Source organism: Malus domestica, chromosome 14 (genome assembly GCF_042453785.1).
Source record: "Malus domestica chromosome 14, GDT2T_hap1".
NCBI lineage: Eukaryota > Viridiplantae > Streptophyta > Magnoliopsida > Rosales > Rosaceae > Malus > Malus domestica.
In genome coordinates, this window is record NC_091674.1 from 1,209,062 (window position 1) to 1,228,113 (window position 19,052).

Sequence of the window (19,052 nt, forward strand, 5' to 3'; positions counted from 1 at the left end):
TGAGACAGAAATGTAATTTCACACAATCAAATTTTGCTATTTTTTTTTCAAAGCCTTACCTACATGTAATCCTAACATATCTTTAATTTAAAAAATATATAAAAAAAAAAAAAAACTTCTCACTTCCACATTTTCTATCACTCTCTTCCTCTCTCCTTCTATTTCAAAAATAAAAAATAAAAAAATTTCTCACATACTTTGTATGTGCCCATATGCTAATTTATTTATTAAGAGAACCCTCTTTGTCAACTTTTTGCCACGTTTTTTCCTATTTTGCCCTCACTTTTGATACACACTAGTGACACAATGAGGGCAAAATAGTAATTTTGTACCTTTTGACAAAATGACAATCATATCCCTATTTTACCCTTTTTATACTTATTTTTCTAATTTTACCCTCACTTTTGATACACAATATTTACATAAGGAGGACAAAACAGTAATTATGTAATATTAAAAAAATTATGTACTTATTAAGAGAAATTATTCACACACACAAAGTGTGTGTGTGTGCTCACTGATAGTCTTCTATAATAATATCGATGGTTAGAACATGTGTGCTCACTGTGATCAAACCACTCTAGATTTTGGGTTCAATCTAAACGTGGGTTTGAAGCTATCTAAATCCTAAATTTATGTAATAATTTCCAACACTCTTCTCTTTCTTTAATAATAATAATAATTTCACGGGTAGTCTAAAAAAGTGTGAAAAGCCTTACTAATTAATGATAGCTCATGTTGAATTATAAACTAATTGCTACATCGAGACCTTTTATTAAAAAAAAAAAAATTGACAGAAGTATTAGATTAAAAGGAAAACTAATGAAAAGGGTTTGAGTTTTAATGATAAAGATAAAATAAAGAGTAAAGTGAATAGTACCATGATTGACTTTTTAGTGTAAAAATGTGATTTTTCGTTAAAGTGAACAGTACTGGGAGTTTTTCGTTAAAGTTCCCCTAGATTAAACGAGTAAAGTTGAAATCTTTTAACAAGTGATCTTCTATCACAATAGTGAAGATGAGTATTGTCTTTGCTAGACCCGGTAGCTTTTGACATGACACAAAAACAACACGAAAATAACGGGTTTCGGATCAACACGATAACCAATCGGCTCATTATCAGGTGACCGGTTAAGAACCCGTTAATAATGGGTTCTTAACGGGTATACACGCGGGTAATACGTGGGTAACTTGTTTCGACCCGTTAAAAAAAAAATTTATTTTGATAATTTTAAAGTTTTAAGTACTAAAAGATTTATTAAAAAAATACAATAGCCATATTAATATATACAATATATTCTATATTAAATATATAGTTTTGTATTATTATTCTATATAAGTTAAAAAAAAAGTTTTATTTATTATTTATTTTTATTATGAGAGTTCCTTATTATCATTACTAGGATAAATTTTACTTAACTTGTTGTTGTCCAAATTAAAATAAACTAGTATAATATTTGTATAGGCAAGAACTAAGAAAACATACATACAAGTATGAAAAATATGAAAGAATATATAAACACTCTTGATTCATCAGTATTCCTCCACGAGTAGATAATGGTTACACTTACATTATCATTTAGATTTTTAACATCCTTCAAACTCTCATGAATAATGTTTCTTATTTGAGGGCAAAATTAATAAAATTAATAATAATTATTGTAGAAGTGTAAAAAATGTAAAATATATATAATATATATATATATATATATATACAATTACTCATAGTGACAAGCTTTACAACTTTCATGAAAAGGTCAGCTTTGAAATCCAACTCTATAATCCATAAACCTTAAATTTATATTTAACCGTCGATTGTTTTTTACGCTTTATTCTTCTTATTGAATATCATTTTTTTAATTTTTTTTTAAAACATGATCATCTGGCAGATGTAAGAAGATGAACGGTTCATATATATCACGTTTCGATATTTACGGTTAACTAAAATATGAGTCGATGTCATATAGTTTGTAGAAACTTTATAACAATAAGAATATTTTCACTAACCGTAAAACTTTGAATATAATATCAACGATCTAAACCGTTCATCTTTCTGCATACTCTAATAGATCATGTTTTCAAAAAACAAAATCTGAAAAAAAAAATTTGATGAGAACAATGAAGCGTAAATGTAAACAACAATCAACGGTTAAATTTTGATTTATGATTTATATGATTATATTGGCGAATTTCGAAGTTAAGCTCTTCATGAAAGTTATAAAGTTTGTCATTACGAACATTTATATATTTTTTCTATATACTTATTTAGTATTATGTTTTTCATTTGATTATTTATTGGTTTAAAATATATTTTCCTTAACTGGTAACTGGTCAGGTCATATTACCTGGTAATATTATCGGGTCAGATCGTTTTATCTGTTTAATTTAACGGATGTTACACGACACGATCCGTTAAGATATCAGATATAACATAAAAAACACAACACGAATATCAAGTCTGACTCTTTGCACTATTGTGTGAGTCCGAATTGCGTCAACTTCCTAATTTAACATCAAAGTTTCCAACAACCATTCTTCCAAATTGGTGAACCCGTCCCATATTCAAACTCCAAAGTCCAAAGTGTCCAAAAAAATCAAGTTAGTTGAAAAATATAATTTCTTTTATATAAGGTAGATAGCCCATGAGGTTCATTTACTCTGGCCAGTTTTGACGCGACTGGTTTAATCGGACGTGGTAGGTTTCAGACCGTTCAAAACATCTCTTGCCGTTCCACCCCTCAACCCCATCGACGTCACTCAAATCTTCTTCTTTTTACTTTCTCATTTTGGACTTCCCAGAAAAAAATAGACCATATTAATGAGAGCCCATAATTCCAACAAAATAGAGGTGATGGCCAATTATTTTATTCATTCATCAGCTCCATACTCTCTGTAAACATCTCCTCCACACTCTCCATCTCTCTCTGACTGTTAGTCTTCCAATTCATCCATCGCTTGGGGACTGTCATTGGGTTAATTTGCAGGTAACTCCAGTATATGAGTCTCTCTCTCTCTCTCTCTCTCTCTCTCTCTCTCTCTCTCTCTCTCCAACTCTCTCCGACTGTTAGTCTTCCAACTCATCCATCGCTTGGGGAGTGTCATTGGGTTAATTTGCAAGCAACTCCAGTATGTTAGTCTCTCTCGCTCTCTCTCTCTGTTTTACCATGCTGCAAAGTTTTTGGGTATGATTTTCTAAACATAATTGGTTGGTTGGATAATATAGATTGGATACCAGGAATATGAAATGATTCATAACTATCGGATGATGAGTGGTTGTTGTCGTATTAAGCTACTGATAAGTTAGCGCTTTAGTTTTTCTATACGTATGTCTGTATAGATATATAGTTGGTTTTCTGTCGATCTGCATTTTGTAAGAGTTGAACAGAGCTCGACGTAAAACCCGAGTTCTGGGCGGATGTCTAGTTATTTTAGCAACTGCTCAGTATGGTGATTAAGTTACTTCTTACTATTTGTAACTAGTCGATTAATTACAAGAATACGTTCACTAACTTGAGGAACATTGCTGTGAATGAAGGACTTAGGTGGGTAGGAGTTAGGTGGGTTCAAACTTGATAAGCAATGTGCGGCTGTCGTTTCTGTTGACTAGTTGTTACGTGGCATATCTAGCTTCACGATAATTTGCATTTAACTGATCATTGTACCCCTATCTCTCTCTATCTCTCTCCATCTCTCTAACTGATATAGCTCATCATCATTTAGCTTTGCATTTGTTTTTTTATTGTTGGTCATCAATCCTATTTTCCGATTCTGATAGGAACAGTTGCCAAGTGAATTCAAGTTCGTATCCGCAATGGCGCGAAAAGAAGTATACCCAATGTCTTTCAATAAAGTATTAGACATTTCACTTACTAATGAGTAAATATATTAATATAATTCTCCTATTTCATAAAATGTGGGAACGCAAACCTTAGTTTAGTCAAGTTAATTAAAGTAGTGTACTTCACCCTCTACGTCACAAAACATGCATGAAGTATTTGCAGCTAACTGAAGACTTGATGCAAAATCGAGGGAACTGACGTTCTAGGATTCATACAGCCGATCTCATTCAATGAGATAATGTTTTGTTGTTGTTGTTGTATTTATCATTTTGTACGGTAAAAAAAATGAAATCATGTGGGCCGTTAAGCTCAACATGTCAGTTAACCTCATTTGATACTAAAACGGTAGTTGAGATTTCACTCTAAAACTAATACGCAGTAAATGAGTAGTCCAACTCCTTATAAGACCTTTAAATGTTTGTAATTCCCCGATGTGGAATTGACACTCTCACCGTTGTTAACCGGCTGTGAGCCTTCAAATTTGGAGACCTGAATTTTACAGACTAGAAACCCAGTCTCCAAAATTTTCTCCTTGTAGTGCAAGAATGAATTAAAACAATTTCCATGAGAATAATATCCAATCTTTTTTCTGAAGGCAGTTGTATTTATATTTGGCACTTGCCTTGCAGATCAAGTAACTAGACTCACTTGATCACATCACATGGGAGAAGACATTAAAAGGAGTCTCTTGGTAAAAGAGACAAGTGCCGGGGAAGAAGAGACTAGAGTTATTGATGGCGAAGAGGAATTGTCACTGAAAAGAAGGGTATGGATTGAAATCAAGAAGATGTGGCTGGTGGCTGGCCCTGCTATATTCACCAGAGTTGCGTCATTCGGAACAAATGTCGTCAGTCAAGCGTTTATCGGTCACATTGGCTCTCTGGAGTTAGCGGCTTTTTCACTCGTGTTCACAGTACTTGTCAGGTTCGGAAACGGCATCTTGGTATGTTTATTTTGGCTCCCTTTACTATTTCTTTTATTTGATCTTGTTTTTCACATGTTCTTGGGGACAAATTGCAATCGGCATACCACTCTCAATTTCTTTTCGCAGTTTTTGAACTCCACAGTGAATTAATTTGAAAGAAGTTGCATTTAAAGCAGATATAGTTTTGTTTAGTGCTAAAATCTTCAATTTATAGCAGATAAAGTTTTTAAGTTCGTGCTTGTCTCAAAGACTAGTTCAAGATCGTGTTCACTTACTGTTTTTAGTTCTGTTGTTAATGTACTTCAAATGAATGAATTCATAATAATGGCTTCGAAGATCGGCGATTGAGTGTTCGTCAAGTTTTCTTTACTTTATAACTTGCATTTGCATATGATCTATGTACCCCAACTTGTAGCTGAAAAATGTATTACCCCAACTACATTCTGGTTTGTCATCTGTTTTCCAAATTTTAGAGGCAAATGTGAAATAAGCGTTATTTTCTAATGGCTACTGTACCAATTAGTTCACGAAGTTATCTGCTCTACGAAAACTTAACCATAACAGCTAGGCTTTTCCGTGTGATCTGACTGATCGATGTTTCTGAATCTGTTACTCTACAGCTTGGCATGGCAAGTGCGCTGGAAACTCTCTGTGGTCAATCGCATGGTGCAAAACAGTACAACATGCTCGGGATACATCTTCAGAGGTCATGGATAGTACTGTGTGTAGGCACATTATTCCTTATTCCTCTTTTCGTCTTTACAACCCCCATTTTTGAGGCTTTGGGCCAAGCAGACAATATTTCAGAAGTTGCAGGATATATTTCTCTATGGGTAATCCCTGTGCTTTTTGCCTTTGTTGTATCATTTACCTGCCAAATGTACTTACAAGCGCAAAGCAAAAATATGATCGTTGCATATGTGTCAGCGGTTTCAATTGGAATCCACATCTTTCTTTGCTGGCTTTTGAGTGTGAAATTTAAGTTTGGGGTTCCCGGTGTGTTGGTGTCGACGATTATATCATATTGGTTACCCAACGTGGGTCAGCTTTTGTTTATTCTGTGTGGTGGATGCCCCGAAACATGGACAGGCTTCTCAATGTTAGCTTTTACTGATCTCTGGGATGTCGTCAAGCTTTCTCTGTCATCCGGCGTTATGCTTTGGTAAGAATTTCTATTTGTTTCGGCTTTTATTTTGTCCCTTATTCCATAGGTTTCTTTAAGTGCGCACGTATAAGTTGTTATAAATTTATTGATTTCGGTCATTGATAGTATCTGCATGGAGGCCTTATGAACTAGGTGCTTTCACATAGACACAAATCACATAACTGTTATTCATTTACAGTCTTGAGCTTTGGTACAACACAATCTTGGTCCTTTTAACGGGAAACATGGAAAACGCTGAAGTTTCTATCGATGCCCTATCTATTTGGTAAGTTTTAGAGCCTTCCTCTTCCTTGTGATCCTAATCTCTGATCATCCAACTGTTTTCAATGCTAAATTTTCCGACATAATTGCAGCCTCAACATCGTGGGGTGGGAAATGATGATATCTCTCGGTTTCCTGGCTACAGCAAGGTACTTATTCTCGTTCTTCAGAAAATTGTTCTCTGCGAACACGATGAAAATTATATAAGATCTTCATCGGAGCAATGCCTCACTTTTGAATATACGCTTTGTTTTCTTTGACATATTCTTAGAACTTCATATGTTTTTATGTAATGTACTGTTGTACTGAAGTGTGCTTGATATCTTTCACTAGTGTACGAGTGTCGAACGAGCTTGGAGGAGGTAGCTCAAAGGCGGCAAAGTTCGCGATTGTAGTTATTGTGTCGGTATCACTCTCCATTGGATTGGTGCTTTTCGTGCTTTTCTTATTCTTGAGGAAAAAACTTGCATACGTTTTCACCAACGATGAGGCTGTAGCTGACATGGTTGCTGAATTGTCTCCTTTGTTGGCCTTCTCCATACTGTTGAACAGCGTTCAACCCGTGCTCTCCGGTACTGTTTCCATTTCTCTAAAATACGTAATCGTATTATTTCGCCTAGATTAGGTAGGTCGATACCATGAAGAAAACAATTTCCTTCTGTGTCTTCAAGTACCAGTTGATTAGTTAACTTAGTACATTGCAATTATCATGAACATTTCTTGTTTCCGAAGGAACGTATTATAAATCTTGAAGAGTTCATAACGTAACGAATCTTTCATCGACAGGAGTTGCTCTGGGAGCTGGATGGCAGAAATATGTAGCATATGTGAACCTAGGCTGCTATTACGTTATAGGGATCCCTGTTGGAGTTGTGCTTGGTTGGCCTCTAAAAATGCAAGTCAAAGTAAGCTACTCTCTATCTTCTTCTCACTCAGTCTAATTTTTGTTAGGGTTTGGGGTCCCCGATACTGGGTTTTGAGACTGGAGTCCGATGCATGTTCTGTGACGTTGAAATGGTTATCGAACGAGCCCCCTACCAAATCACTTCAATATTCGTGTTTTCTCTTCGATTTGCTCTTTGCAATAACTCATTTTATCAATCCTCTTCTGCAGGGTGTTTGGATTGGAATGTTGTTTGGAACATTAGTCCAAACTATTGTGCTAATGATACTCACCTACAAGACTGATTGGGATAAACAGGTAGAATTAATATTTGATTGTTTTCTATGCATCCTTCACTAAAATTAACATGACATACTGAAAGAACCTTTCTTCAGAACCAAGAAACTAAGACACGTATCAACATCTACAGGTAGATATAGCTCGTAACCGCGTTAGCAGGTGGGGTCGAACAAATAACGAAGAGTCGAACCCCGACACATGAAGAAATGTCTGATTTTTATCGTCCTTCAGTTGTTCTAGTCCCACCACGAGAAAGACGCACAGAAGTAACACTTCGTGCGAGCAGAGGATCTTTTGAGGGTTAATTGTGTTTTCCATTTTGCCCTTCATTTTTATTTGATTCAAATGACTTTCGTTATGAAATTGAGGGACATTAGAGCATTCTCAACAAAGTGGAGTCAAGGACTCTAGATACCGCTAAGCCAAATAGTCATTTGCATTTTTCAGCGGTAAATAAAGTGACCATTGGCGGTTTTTTGTCGACAAACAATAGGATAATTACACTAAATTTTTCTTTGATTCAAACAAGTTTCATTTATGAGAGCATTCTTAACAAAGTAGAGTCATGGACTCTAGGTACCGCTAAGCCAAATAGTCATTGGCCCTTTTTTGGGTGGTAAACAAAATGGCTGTTGGCATTTTTGTGTCGACAAGCAATAGGATAATTACACTAAATTTATTTAAAAAGCGGGAAGCAGCACAGCTGAACAATAAAATCCGACATAGGTGAGGCGTAGAAAGAAACACATGAAACTTGGACCAAAACACAGAGGTATAATCCTCCCAGATGGCTCGCAGCTCCATCATAGCTAAAAATGGCTTCCAAAAGAAAGGGGGAGAAAAAAAATGGCCCATCCTCCGACCCCGTTGTGCCGGAGGACAGGGTAAACCATCACGAGACAAGACTTTAACCGAACAGGGCGGGGAACCTGAAATTTACCGACCCCTTCATCAATGAGAAGGGAAATATTAATATGTCATAACCTTGATGATGATATGGCACTTGGCCGAAAGAAAATTGCATATGTAACTTCTCAGATAGAATTACAGATGGTGAGAGCACTAAAGTTAGAAGTTTACAAAAGAGAGGGATCATCTACTCAACAGATTGTATGCTGGTAAATCCTTTACACTGGAGACATCCTCGAGTGCAAGCTCGCGTTCCAACTGACTTGTTGTAGACTTCATAACATCCTGGAAAAAATTAAAAACAGAATCAGAATAAGAAGAATACAGTGCTTTGCATCTTAAATTCGTGAGCGGAGTGACAATGATTTACGTTGAAGTCCATATAAGAAGCACGCTTTGCGAGCCATTGAGCATCCATCATCTGGAAGGCTACACAATAAAGGTTGTCAAATGCCATCTCATCTTCTTCAAGCAGTTCGAGAAAACGGATTCCAGCCAAAGTAGTTGGCTTTGCTGCAAGAAAATACATCCGATTATTTATTTATAAACACAGCATCAGCGTTCAGAATTTGAGGGAGGAAACAAAGAACTCTTCAGATAAACATGCTAAGCTGATGCATTCTTGTCAAATGGTTAAGATCGTCCATCCTCTCGCTTAAAAATTTAACGGTACCTGATTGAAGATCCAACATTTGTGCCAAGACAAAAGAAATATTGATGCCAGCTACAGCAAAGGGATATTCCCAGTCAGCTCTAGTTCCATCTTGTTTGTGCAACAATCTCTGGAATGATTCCTGTAAGATGATCAAATCAGAAACTCATCAACCCTTTCATGACTTCTGCAGAAACATGGAACAAAATGAAAACTTAATTAAAATAGAAAGTCTTGCACGCTACATTCAAAAGAAAGCAATATTTTGACACCCATACACATTAAAGCATTGAAAGGACAATCTTTCTATGCACATGCATCATGTATGCAATAACCTACAAGTTTTGAACATACGAGAGAAATGTAAGACAGAATGTCTTGCATGCATGATGCTGGGAAACAAAGAAGATAGACAGACAGACTAAGAAAGTAAATCTGAAGGGAGTGGTATTATTCTAGTTATAAGTTATAACAATAAGAAAAATGCATCTCCTTTGAGCACTTAACCCAACAATCCCAGCATCAAAAACCAAAAGCATTCCTCTCATGTAAGTAATAGAATGACCTCAAACCCTTCTTTTCTTTGAAGCGAAGATGATGAAGGGTAGTAATTCACCAAAATATAAAAAAGGGCAAGACTTCCAGTTTATCAAAGGGCTGGCATCCAAAATAGCACCAATATCTGCATTGATAACACCGCTACAAATGTGGGACACTGAAACTCTACCCCCGCTATAATATTTGTCGATATTTTATAACTTTGAGCACTGAATCTACTGATATCTCAGACAAGGCCGATATTTTCATCCTTATCACAGAGGCTTTCTCTAAAAGTCAAAGCAAACAACAACAACAACAACAACAACAACAAAGCCTTTTCCCACTAAGTGGGGTCGGCTATATGAATCCTGGAACGCCATTGCGCTCGGTTTTGTGTCATGTCATCCGTTAGATCCAAGTACTCAAGTCTTTTCTTAGGGTCTCTTCCAAAGTTTTCCTAGGTCTTCCTCTACCCCTTCGGCCCTGAACCTCTGTCCTGTAGTCACATTTTCGAACCGGAGCGTCAGTAGGCCTTCTTTGCACATGTCCAAACCACCGGAACCGATTTTCTCTCATATTTCCTTCAATTTTGGCTACTCCTACTTTACCTCGGATAACCTCATTCCCAATCTTATCCTTTCTCGTGTGCCCATACATCCCACGAAGCATCCTCATCTCCGCTACACCCATTTTGTGTACGTTGATGCTTCACTGCCCAACATTCTGTGCCATACAACATCGCTGGCCTTATTGCCGTCCTATAAAATTTTCCCTTGAGCTTCAGTGGCCTACGACGGTCACACAACACGCCGGATGCACTCTTACACTTCATCCATCCAGCTTGTATTCTATGGTTGAGATCTCCATCTAATTCTCCGTTCTCTTGCAAGATAGATCCTAGGTAGCGAAAACGGTCACTTTTTGTGATCTTCGCTAGATTGCTCCGGTCATTAGTGTGGATAAGTATATAAATGGATAGAGATAGGAAAGCAAACACAAGATGTACGTGGTTCACCCAGATTGGCTACGTCCACGGAATAGAGGAGTTCTCATTAATTGTGAAGGGTTTACACAAAAGCAAACACAAGATGTACGTGGTTCACCCAGATTGGCTACGTCCACGGAATAGAGGAGTTCTCATTAATTGTGAAGGGTTTACACAAGTACATAGGTTCAAGCTCTCCTTTAGTGAGTACAAGTGAATGATTTAGTACAAATGACATTAGGAAATATTGTGGGAGAATGATCTCGTAGCCACGAAACTTCTAAGTACCGGAGTGTGGTATCGTCTTGACTTGCCTTATCTGTCTCATAGGTAGATGTGACATCTTCTCTGGAAGTACTCTTCCTCCATCCAGGGGTGGTATCTGTAACTGGTGGAGATGCACAAGGTAATGTATCAATTTCACTTGAAGCTTACTTGTAGTTTCATGCTTGGTCAAGCGCGATACAAACCATGTAGTAGGAGTCCCCCAAGTCGCCGAGCTAGGGGATCTGCTGAAAGAGGTGACAGACAAGGTAAGCAATCAGAGCTCCGGCTGATTGTTCACATTCTCCCTATCTTGCAGGCAGCATGAAAGATAAAGAGAAGAAAAATGAGGAGAGATGATATGGGATACTTTTGCTTTTGAAGAAGTAACTTTCCACAGGCTTATTCTTGAACTGGGCTGGAGGGTTTTCTGGTTTCCTCCAGAGTATAAGGCCGACTGAAGAATTTGAGGGTCAAAACAAGTCCATCAAATCTAGAGTACGTTCGACCCTGCTGATATGGGATACTTTTGCTTTTGACAGAGTAGTGGATGTATCGGCACGTGTGCTGTTACGCTTGTCTCCACATGCTTCCTTGTATCCTTCTCACTTGCCCTATTTGTTCCTCAGGCAGATGCGGTATCTTCCCTGGAAGCATAAGATGTTGAAGATGAGTACTCGAGAGCAATGCCAGGTAAGTAATCAGGTAAGGGGTTCCAGGCAGTCAGTTCCTGGCTGGAAGCTTGATTCCAAGTGCTGACTGATTGCTCTCTTTCTCCTTGTCTTGCAGGTAAGAACAAGGCCAAAGGAAAAGACAGGGAAAAAGCATGATATGGGATACTCTTGCTTTTAACCCTGATGATATGAGATATTCTTGCTCTAGTATAGCTTGTTTACAGAGGTATTATCGGGGGGAAAGAAAGCTGAATATTTCGAAAGGCTTCGTTGGGAGTGCCCTCTCAGATAAGAGAAAGGGTTGAGCATTTTTGCAGGTCTGCCTGTCCGTTAGGGATGGAGGTCGACATATATAGGAGTCTCCCTAACATCAAGTAATAATGTTATTCCTTTACCCTGCTTGGTTATAGCACGGTAGTGGGAGCTGCCAGCTTCACATGTTTTAACTCTGTCAGAGCACTTTGAAAAAGTGGTCTGTGGTATCTGGAAAGCTGATGTTGCGTGTGAAGATTACAGACAAGCTTTATCCAAGGAGATCCAGCTCTTGAAGTTGGGAAAGTGGTGCCTCTTCGATTTTCGAACAAGCAATCCTGTCGGGGATCTGGCTCTCGAGATTCGGAGAACGATGCCTCTTCGATTTTTGAGAAAGCAATCCTGCTGGGGGTCTGGCTCTCGAGATTCGGAGAGCGGTCTCTTCGATTTTTGAGAAAGTAATCATGTTGGGAGTTTGGCTCTCGAGATTCGGAGGGCGGTGCCTCTTCGATTTTGGAGCAAGCAATCTTGTTGGGAGTGTTTTCTCGAATGTGAGTAAAGGTTGGACGTGTTTGCTAGTCTACCTTGCCACGAAGCACAGAGGTTGACACACAGGGACTTTCCAATTATCCAGCAGTGGTACTGTTCCTTTACCCTCTCTTCGATTTTTGAGAAAGTAATCATGTTGGGAGTCTGGCTCTCGAGATTCGGAGGGCGGTGCCTCTTCGATTTTGGAGCAAGCAATCTTGTTGGGAGTGTTTTCTCGAATGTGAGTAAAGGTTGGGCCTGTTTGCTAGTCTACCTTGCCACGAAGCACAAAGGTTGACACACAGGGACTTTTCAATTATCCAGCAGTGGTACTGTTCCTTTACCCTCTCTTCGATTTTTGAGAAAGTAATCATGTTGGGAGTCTGGCTCTCGAGATTCGGAGGGCGGTGCCTCTTCGATTTTGGAGCAAGCAATCTTGTTGGGAGTGTTTTCTCGAATGTGAGTACAGGTTGGGCATGTTTGCTAGTCTACCTTGCCATGAAGCACAGAGGTTGACACACCGGGACTTTCCAATTATCCAGCAGTGGTACTGTTCCTTTACCCTTGTGGGTAATAATATGGTAGCTAGACCTTCAAAATTTATGTGTTTAAACTTTGTTAGTGTTGTTTCTTTGCAATTCTTTTACCCTTCTTGGTCAGAGCGATGTAGTGGGAGCTGCAAGCTTCACGTGTCTCAACTTTGTCAGAGAACTTTGGCAAAGTTATCTGTGGTACCCATGAGCTACTGTTGCGTGTGGGAAGTGGGTGATTGAACAGTACGATTCATGTGCTTTCTACTTCGTTAGAAATCTTCGACAGAATGCCCATAATTTCCGCAAAGCTGAGTGTGCGTGTGACAGGTGCTGACAAGGCTGGAAAAGTAGGTGCCTCTTCGATTTCTGAGATCGGCCCTCGTGGTCTCTGAGCATCCCATCTTTTGAGAAAGCAAGCCTCTTCGATTTTTGAGATCGGCCTTCGTGGTCTTTGAGCAGCCCAGCTTTTGAGAAAGCAAACGCCTCTTCGATTTCTGAGATCGACCCTCGTGGTCTCTGAGCAGCCCAGCTTTTGAGAAAGCAAACGCCTCTTCGATTTCTGAGCAGGCGCCTCTTCGATTTCTGAAGCTTCGTCGAGTGCAGATTTTTATAGGGGCTGACATTAAGTTCCAAAGCACACTTGACTATCCACCAGTAGAAGCTCCATTCTTGCACTTCTAAGATCTTGATTTGTCCGACCTCTTCTCTCTTCAACACCTTTGAAAATGTCTGGCCCCTCCGACCGTCGTTTTGACTTGAACCTTGTTGAAGAGGCAGCCCCGCCTTCTCCAGACAACATATGGCGCCCATCCTTCGTCTCCCCTACTGGTCCTCTTACCATTGGGGATTCCGTGATGAAGAATGATATGACCGCTGCGGTAGTGGCCAGGAACCTTCTCACTCCCAAAGATAACAGACTACTTTCCAAACGGTCTGATGAGTTGGCTGTTAAGGATTCTCTGGCTCTCAGTGTTCAGTGTGCAGGTTCTGTGTCTAATATGGCCCAACGCCTATTTGCTCGAACCCGCCAAGTTGAATCATTGGCGGCTGAAGTGATGAGTCTCAAACAAAAGATTAGAGGGCTCAAGCATGAGAATAAACAGTTGCACTGGCTCGCACATGACTATGCTACAAACATGAAGAGGAAGCTTGACCAGATGAAGGAATCTGATGGTCAGGTTTTACTTGATCATCAGAGATTTGTAGGTTTGTTCCAAAGGCATTTATTGCCTTCGTCTTCTGGGGCTGTACCGCGTAATGAAGCTCCAAATGATCAACCTCTAATGCCTCCTCCTTCTAGGGTTTTGTCCAGTACTGAGGCTCTGAATGATCCTCCTCCGATGCCTTCTCTTTCTGGGGCTCTACCGACTGCTGAGACTTCTCCTAAGCAACCTTTGTGAAGGCTCCCTCTTGTTTGTTTATTTTGACTCAAGTATATGTACATATTTGTAACTTATCGGGGATATCAATAAATAAGCTTTCCTTCATTTCAACGTATTGTGTTAAATACACCAAAGCCTTCTTCGCTAAGTTCTTTGAATTTTCTTTTGTTGAAGCTTGTATGTTGAAGCTTTGTGAGTGGAGCATATAGGTTGAGGTAGTGTTCCCTTAATTTCCCGAGTGAGGAAAACTTCTTGGTTGGAGACTTGGAAAATCCAAGTCACTGAGTGGGATCGGCTATATGAATCTTAGAACGCCATTGTGTTCTGTCCTGTGTCATGTCCTCCGTTAGATCCAAGTACTCTAAGTCTTTTCTTAGGGTCTCTTCCAAAGTTTTCCTAGGTCTTCCTCTGCCCCTTCGGCCCTGAACCTCTGTCCCATAGTCGCATCTTCTAATCGGAGCGTCAGTAGGCCTTCTTTGCACATGTCCAAACCACCGTAACCGATTTCTCTCATCTTTCCTTCAATTTCGGTTACTCCTACTTTACCCCGGATATCCTCATTCCTAATCTTATCCTTTCTCGTGTGCCCACACATCCAACGAAGCATCCTCATCTCCGCTACACCCATTTTGTGTACGTGTTGATGCTTCACCGCCCAACATTCTGTGCCATACAGCATCGCCGGCCTTATTGCCGTCCTATAAAATTTTCCCTTGAGCTTCAGTGGCATACGGCGGTCACACAACACGCCGGATGCACTCTTCCACTTCATCCATCCAGCTTGTATTCTATGGTTGAGATCTCCATCTAATTCTCCGTTCTTTTGCAAGATAGATCCTAGGTAACGAAAACGGTCGCTCTTTGGTATTTCTTGATCTCCGATCCTCACCCCTAACTCGTTTTGGCCTCCATTTGCACTGAACTTGCACTCCATATATTCTGTCTTTGATCGGCTTAGGCGAAGACCTTTAGATTCCAACACTTCTCTCCAAAGGTTAAGCTTTGCATTTACCCCTTCCTGAGTTTCATCTATCAACACTATATCGTCTGCGAAAAGCATACACCAAGGAATATCACCTTGAATATGTCATGTTAACTCATCCATTACCAACGCATCTAAAAGTCAAAGCACCGAGGAAAATTTCCAACTTCAGAACCATTAATATTTGTGAACCCAAAACTTCAAATGCAGCAAGGATTCTCCACTCAGCCTTGCAATGAAAGTTTACTTATGTAGTAATCAGTGTTCATTGTAAATCATAAAAATCACATTCATCAGAACAGTGAAAGGGGCAAAGAATTTGGATGGCTCAAGCTTAATAAATTAAAGGTTTAAAAAGAAAACACGGGATAAATCTTGAAGTAACAGAAAAATATATCAAAGGCATACAATTTTTTTATCTACTATTGAGAGATTTATTTGCTAAAATGAAATAGAACCTACCAGCCTATTATAATTGAAAAAATAAATTAAGTTAGAAAGAGACAAACCGGATACTGCTGGGCAAAAAAGATAAGATTCTCCAATGATATAAATCCCCCACCTCTGCAAATAAAGTTTGAAATTTCTCGTTATCATTTTCTTTCACAAAGGAAATATGAAACAAAAATATATGTGACTCACATCACTATACTTTCATCTCGTTTAAACTACACACCTAAAATCTGTTGAAGGGTCTGAACCTTGCCAACCCATCTGTTTCCAAAGGTCTGATTTAAGAGGTGGGAGCTCCTTATCCGGATAAGCCAACCTCCATAACTGTAAGAGCGCATCCTGCAATTAACAAACTCAATTTGTGTTTAAAATTGAAACAACAAAACTAAATTGATTAATTCAATGTCCAGTAATAGTACAAACAACTCTTCTATTTTTTTTTAAATCACTTGGACATTGTTTATCATCATAATCAATTTTCAGTCTAGAAAAATCAACTATGAGAAGTTTGTAAAGTTTTAAAACCAGTATGGCTGCATCCAAAATTTCCATTAAACTCACAGGAGGAGGCTATCCTAAGGTACAATATAAAGAATATATAGAATAGTATCATTACAAAAACATTGTTCAATATTTTCCCAATTTCTTCATGGCGATTGCATCCAGAATTAGTATGAAAATAATACCAGGGATGCATGCACATCTTGGGATGGAACTAAAGTTAAAAAAACCAACTAACTGTAAATACTTACATTTGTCTGAACAAAGAGCACAAGTTTAGACATTTTGGGCATGAAGTCAACCAAAATAAAAGAAAATAATGATACTAATAGCCCACAGTAAGTGTGATACAGTAGTACTAGTAACACAAACAGAAAAATGATCAAAATGCTGTGAAATGGGAAAAAAAGACCTACTTGATGCTCCACACGAGAACCATCAAAGGGTACTTGAAGCCTTTGTCGTAGATATCTGAGTCTTGCTTCCTAGAGGGCACAAACACCCACACAAGTGAACCTCATATTAAAAAAATATATATTATACCATATATACACATCCGTGATGAAAAAACAGTATAAACCGTTGTCATTCCGTTGTTCCAAACATCAATATTACGGACATGTTCCCCTAACAACTAAAAATCAAATTGGAGGGTCAAGATCAAAGAAGAGATCTACTAGAAGGAATTACACCATCCTCCAAGCCCAGAATCAAAAGAAAAATGAAAAGCCAAATAAGAAACTACCAGCTTGCAAAGCAATTGGAAACCAGCTTCTAATAACAGATTGTAATTTTCATCACAAGCACACCCATTAGTGATGAAGTATTCTACAGTCCTTACTCTGACTCCCCAGAGTTAGTAAGCCAAAGTTAACTTTCACAGTTCCAAATTCATAAACTTAAATTTTAAACCAGCCCACACTCCTTGAAAATGTAAGATGATAGAGAGCTTTTAAATGAGACCACACCCCTTGAATATAACCCAAGAGAAAGAAAAAAATATCATAAAGGTAAAGACATTTCATTTCTCAAAGGTTATAAAGATCATATCATTTCATTGGACATACTTGCAGAGGACTAAGGGGAGGAGCAAACAACTTAGCACTTTCTCCATTTTGTGTAGTTGAAGAGAAGGTCAAAAGCCGACCAATAAGTGATCCAGATCCAAGAACAATATTTGCTACAAAAGAGAAAACCAGAAAAATTAAGTTCCAAAACTATAAGTATATTTCCACTATATAAAATACAGAACAAAATTCACATAGTATGAACAGTATAATGATCACGATCCGAAATATGTGGAATGAGCTGTGTCTTGACTCTTATCAAATTTAACTATATCAAACTCCTCAACAGAATTTTGAATGATCCTCAGGGTACTTTAACTCGTCCAATGAAAATATTGCCAACCTTTAGGACATTTCAGTAACCTAACACTTGAAATTTGATGAAATCATAGAACGACTGACCAGGAATCATATCACTTAATTAAATGGTTGCTTATCAAGTGGGTACCTTTCTAAGAATGATTCCATAGTTGCTGTTTATTTGGTTAGATCATGTTCTAAAAATCTAGCTGTATAATGCCCCATCACTTATGGGCAAAGTTGAGAAAAGCTTTCCAGTAAAACGGTAAAGTCTTATTGACAACAAAAATCTTGAATACCTAACCACCGTGCCCACTGCGCAATCAACTGAGAAAACAGAAGGGTCCAATGGAGGTGTTCCTTTCTCCGCTCATCATCCCAGATCTCTTCAAGCGTCGTTTCCTGTGGTGCATCCCAAAAAGATATCAATCACAAAAGGCCAAAAATAACTATTACTGAAAAAAAATAAAAATCCTATCCTCCATTTAAATGAACAAATAAAAGCCTCACCTCTGCACGCCTATCTGAATAATTTCCCAGTAGAGGCACATTAAGTTCATCTGACTCCGACGTCTCCAAATGCTCCATCTTTTTCCCATCCACATCCCCATGATGAAGCCTTTTCCTCAAAGTTGCCGACGCCATGGCGCTTCGTATATAATCAGACTGCATTTTCAAACAAATCATCTCATCAGTCGCGTTGTTACAAGCCAAATGCAGCATCTTTCACACACTGGCAAACAACCCAATACTACATTCTCTCCAAACTTCCATTAAAGCTAACAACTTTCCACCCAATCGAAAACCAAATCACAAACCCTTAAGCACATTACTTACATCCCAACCACTAAATAAGTGCAATTTCAGACTAATCCACTACTGCATACAGTCCCAGAGCTACTGAGATACACCCACAAATTTCAATTCCATAAACCCTAACACTGGAAAAACTCGGATTCAGTTCGGAATATCAAATGGGTTTGTGTCATCTTCCAATTCAGGCCCATAAATCAAGTTTACATTAGCAAAAACGAAGAAATACCAACAAATCAAAAGTTGAAGAAGAAGGAGAAGACAGAGGATTGCTGACGCCTCACCTTACGTTACCTATGGCTTCCGCAGACGACCCCAAAACTGAATAGCCTTTCGTTCTTCGGTGATTTTTGTGCTGACAATCGAATCGAATAGCTTGCTCTTCTATATGTGACTTTATTCTTCAACCCAAAATTCTGAAAAATCAAAAAATTGTATATCTATCGATTCTGTGTGTGTGTGTTTATTCAGAGTATTGTATTGGTGAAGACGACTTTCTGAATCCAGAGTTTGACGCCAATTCAATGCGAGCACAGCCGAGGTGACGTGCCTATAACGTTTTAAAGCTTGCAGCTTTTTTTTTTGTTTTTGTTTTTGTTTTTGTATTTTTTTTTTGTTCTTACTTGTTCAGAAGTAATCGTGTTATCAGAAGGAATAGTGTTTATCTTAGATTTGATTTAGAACTCTTATTTTAATGTATAAAGTAATCGTGTTATAAGAAGTAATCGTATTTATCTTAGATTTGATTTTCAGAATTTTTATTTTAATGTTCAGAAGTAATCGTGTTTATCTTAGATTAGATTCTTTAATTTTAATCTTAACTATTTATTTCTCGATAAATTAA

General features: G+C 38.3%; 2 protein-coding genes across 10 annotated transcripts; one reads left to right on the plus strand and one right to left on the minus strand.

Moving 5' to 3' along the window:
• The first annotated feature begins 2,561 nt into the window (after positions 1 to 2,561).
• LOC103453920 (protein DETOXIFICATION 21-like) lies at positions 2,562 to 7,765 on the plus strand. Of its 6 annotated transcripts, none has more exons than XM_008393513.4 (9): positions 2,562 to 2,984; positions 4,469 to 4,782; positions 5,385 to 5,926; positions 6,108 to 6,194; positions 6,283 to 6,339; positions 6,524 to 6,762; positions 6,977 to 7,095; positions 7,305 to 7,391; positions 7,504 to 7,765. In XM_008393513.4, exons 2-9 carry the CDS (start codon positions 4,501 to 4,503, stop codon positions 7,573 to 7,575), a joined length of 1,485 nt encoding a protein of 494 aa, XP_008391735.3. In that variant the 5' UTR covers positions 2,562 to 2,984; positions 4,469 to 4,500; the 3' UTR covers positions 7,576 to 7,765. The 6 variants fall into 6 exon arrangements, with proteins under 6 accessions (XP_008391735.3, XP_008391733.3, XP_017177972.3 ...); XM_008393511.4 differs by having other exon boundaries at positions 2,645 to 3,130; XM_017322483.3 differs by having other exon boundaries at positions 2,656 to 3,182.
• A 265-nt stretch (positions 7,766 to 8,030) lies between these two features.
• On the minus strand, positions 8,031 to 18,809 carry LOC103430925 (uncharacterized). 4 transcript variants are annotated; one of them, XM_008369069.4, is made up of 11 exons: positions 18,493 to 18,742; positions 17,906 to 18,061; positions 17,695 to 17,797; positions 17,096 to 17,208; positions 16,445 to 16,513; positions 15,751 to 15,866; positions 15,584 to 15,638; positions 8,956 to 9,076; positions 8,653 to 8,795; positions 8,454 to 8,567; positions 8,031 to 8,302 (listed from the first exon to the last, which is right to left on the minus strand). In XM_008369069.4, the coding sequence occupies exons 2-10, from the start codon at positions 18,038 to 18,040 to the stop codon at positions 8,466 to 8,468; spliced, it is 957 nt and encodes a 318-aa protein (XP_008367291.3). In that variant the 5' UTR covers positions 18,041 to 18,061; positions 18,493 to 18,742; the 3' UTR covers positions 8,031 to 8,302; positions 8,454 to 8,465. The 4 variants fall into 4 exon arrangements, with proteins under 4 accessions (XP_008367291.3, XP_008367290.3, XP_028949054.2 ...); XM_008369068.4 differs by having other exon boundaries at positions 8,280 to 8,319; XM_029093221.2 differs by having other exon boundaries at positions 8,280 to 8,567; positions 18,493 to 18,809.
• Between the last annotated feature and the right edge of the window lie 243 nt (positions 18,810 to 19,052).

Excerpts from the sequence above, each read along its gene's own strand:
- LOC103453920 (XM_008393513.4), top strand. The coding sequence starts at position 4,501 with ATGGGAGAAGACATTAAAAGGAGTCTCTTGGTAAAAGAGACAAGTGCC. Across the intron at positions 5,927-6,107 it reads TCATCCGGCGTTATGCTTTG|TCTTGAGCTTTGGTACAACA; the intron begins GTAAGAATTTCT and ends ATTCATTTACAG. Across the intron at positions 7,096-7,304 it reads CTCTAAAAATGCAAGTCAAA|GGTGTTTGGATTGGAATGTT; the intron begins GTAAGCTACTCT and ends CCTCTTCTGCAG.
- LOC103430925 (XM_008369069.4), bottom strand. The coding sequence starts at position 18,040 with ATGGCGTCGGCAACTTTGAGGAAAAGGCTTCATCATGGGGATGTGGAT. Across the intron at positions 17,209-17,694 it reads GCAGTGGGCACGGTGGTTAG|CAAATATTGTTCTTGGATCT; the intron begins GTATTCAAGATT and ends TCTCTTTTGTAG. Across the intron at positions 9,077-15,583 it reads TTTTTGCCCAGCAGTATCCG|GAATCATTCCAGAGATTGTT; the intron begins GTTTGTCTCTTT and ends ATCATCTTACAG.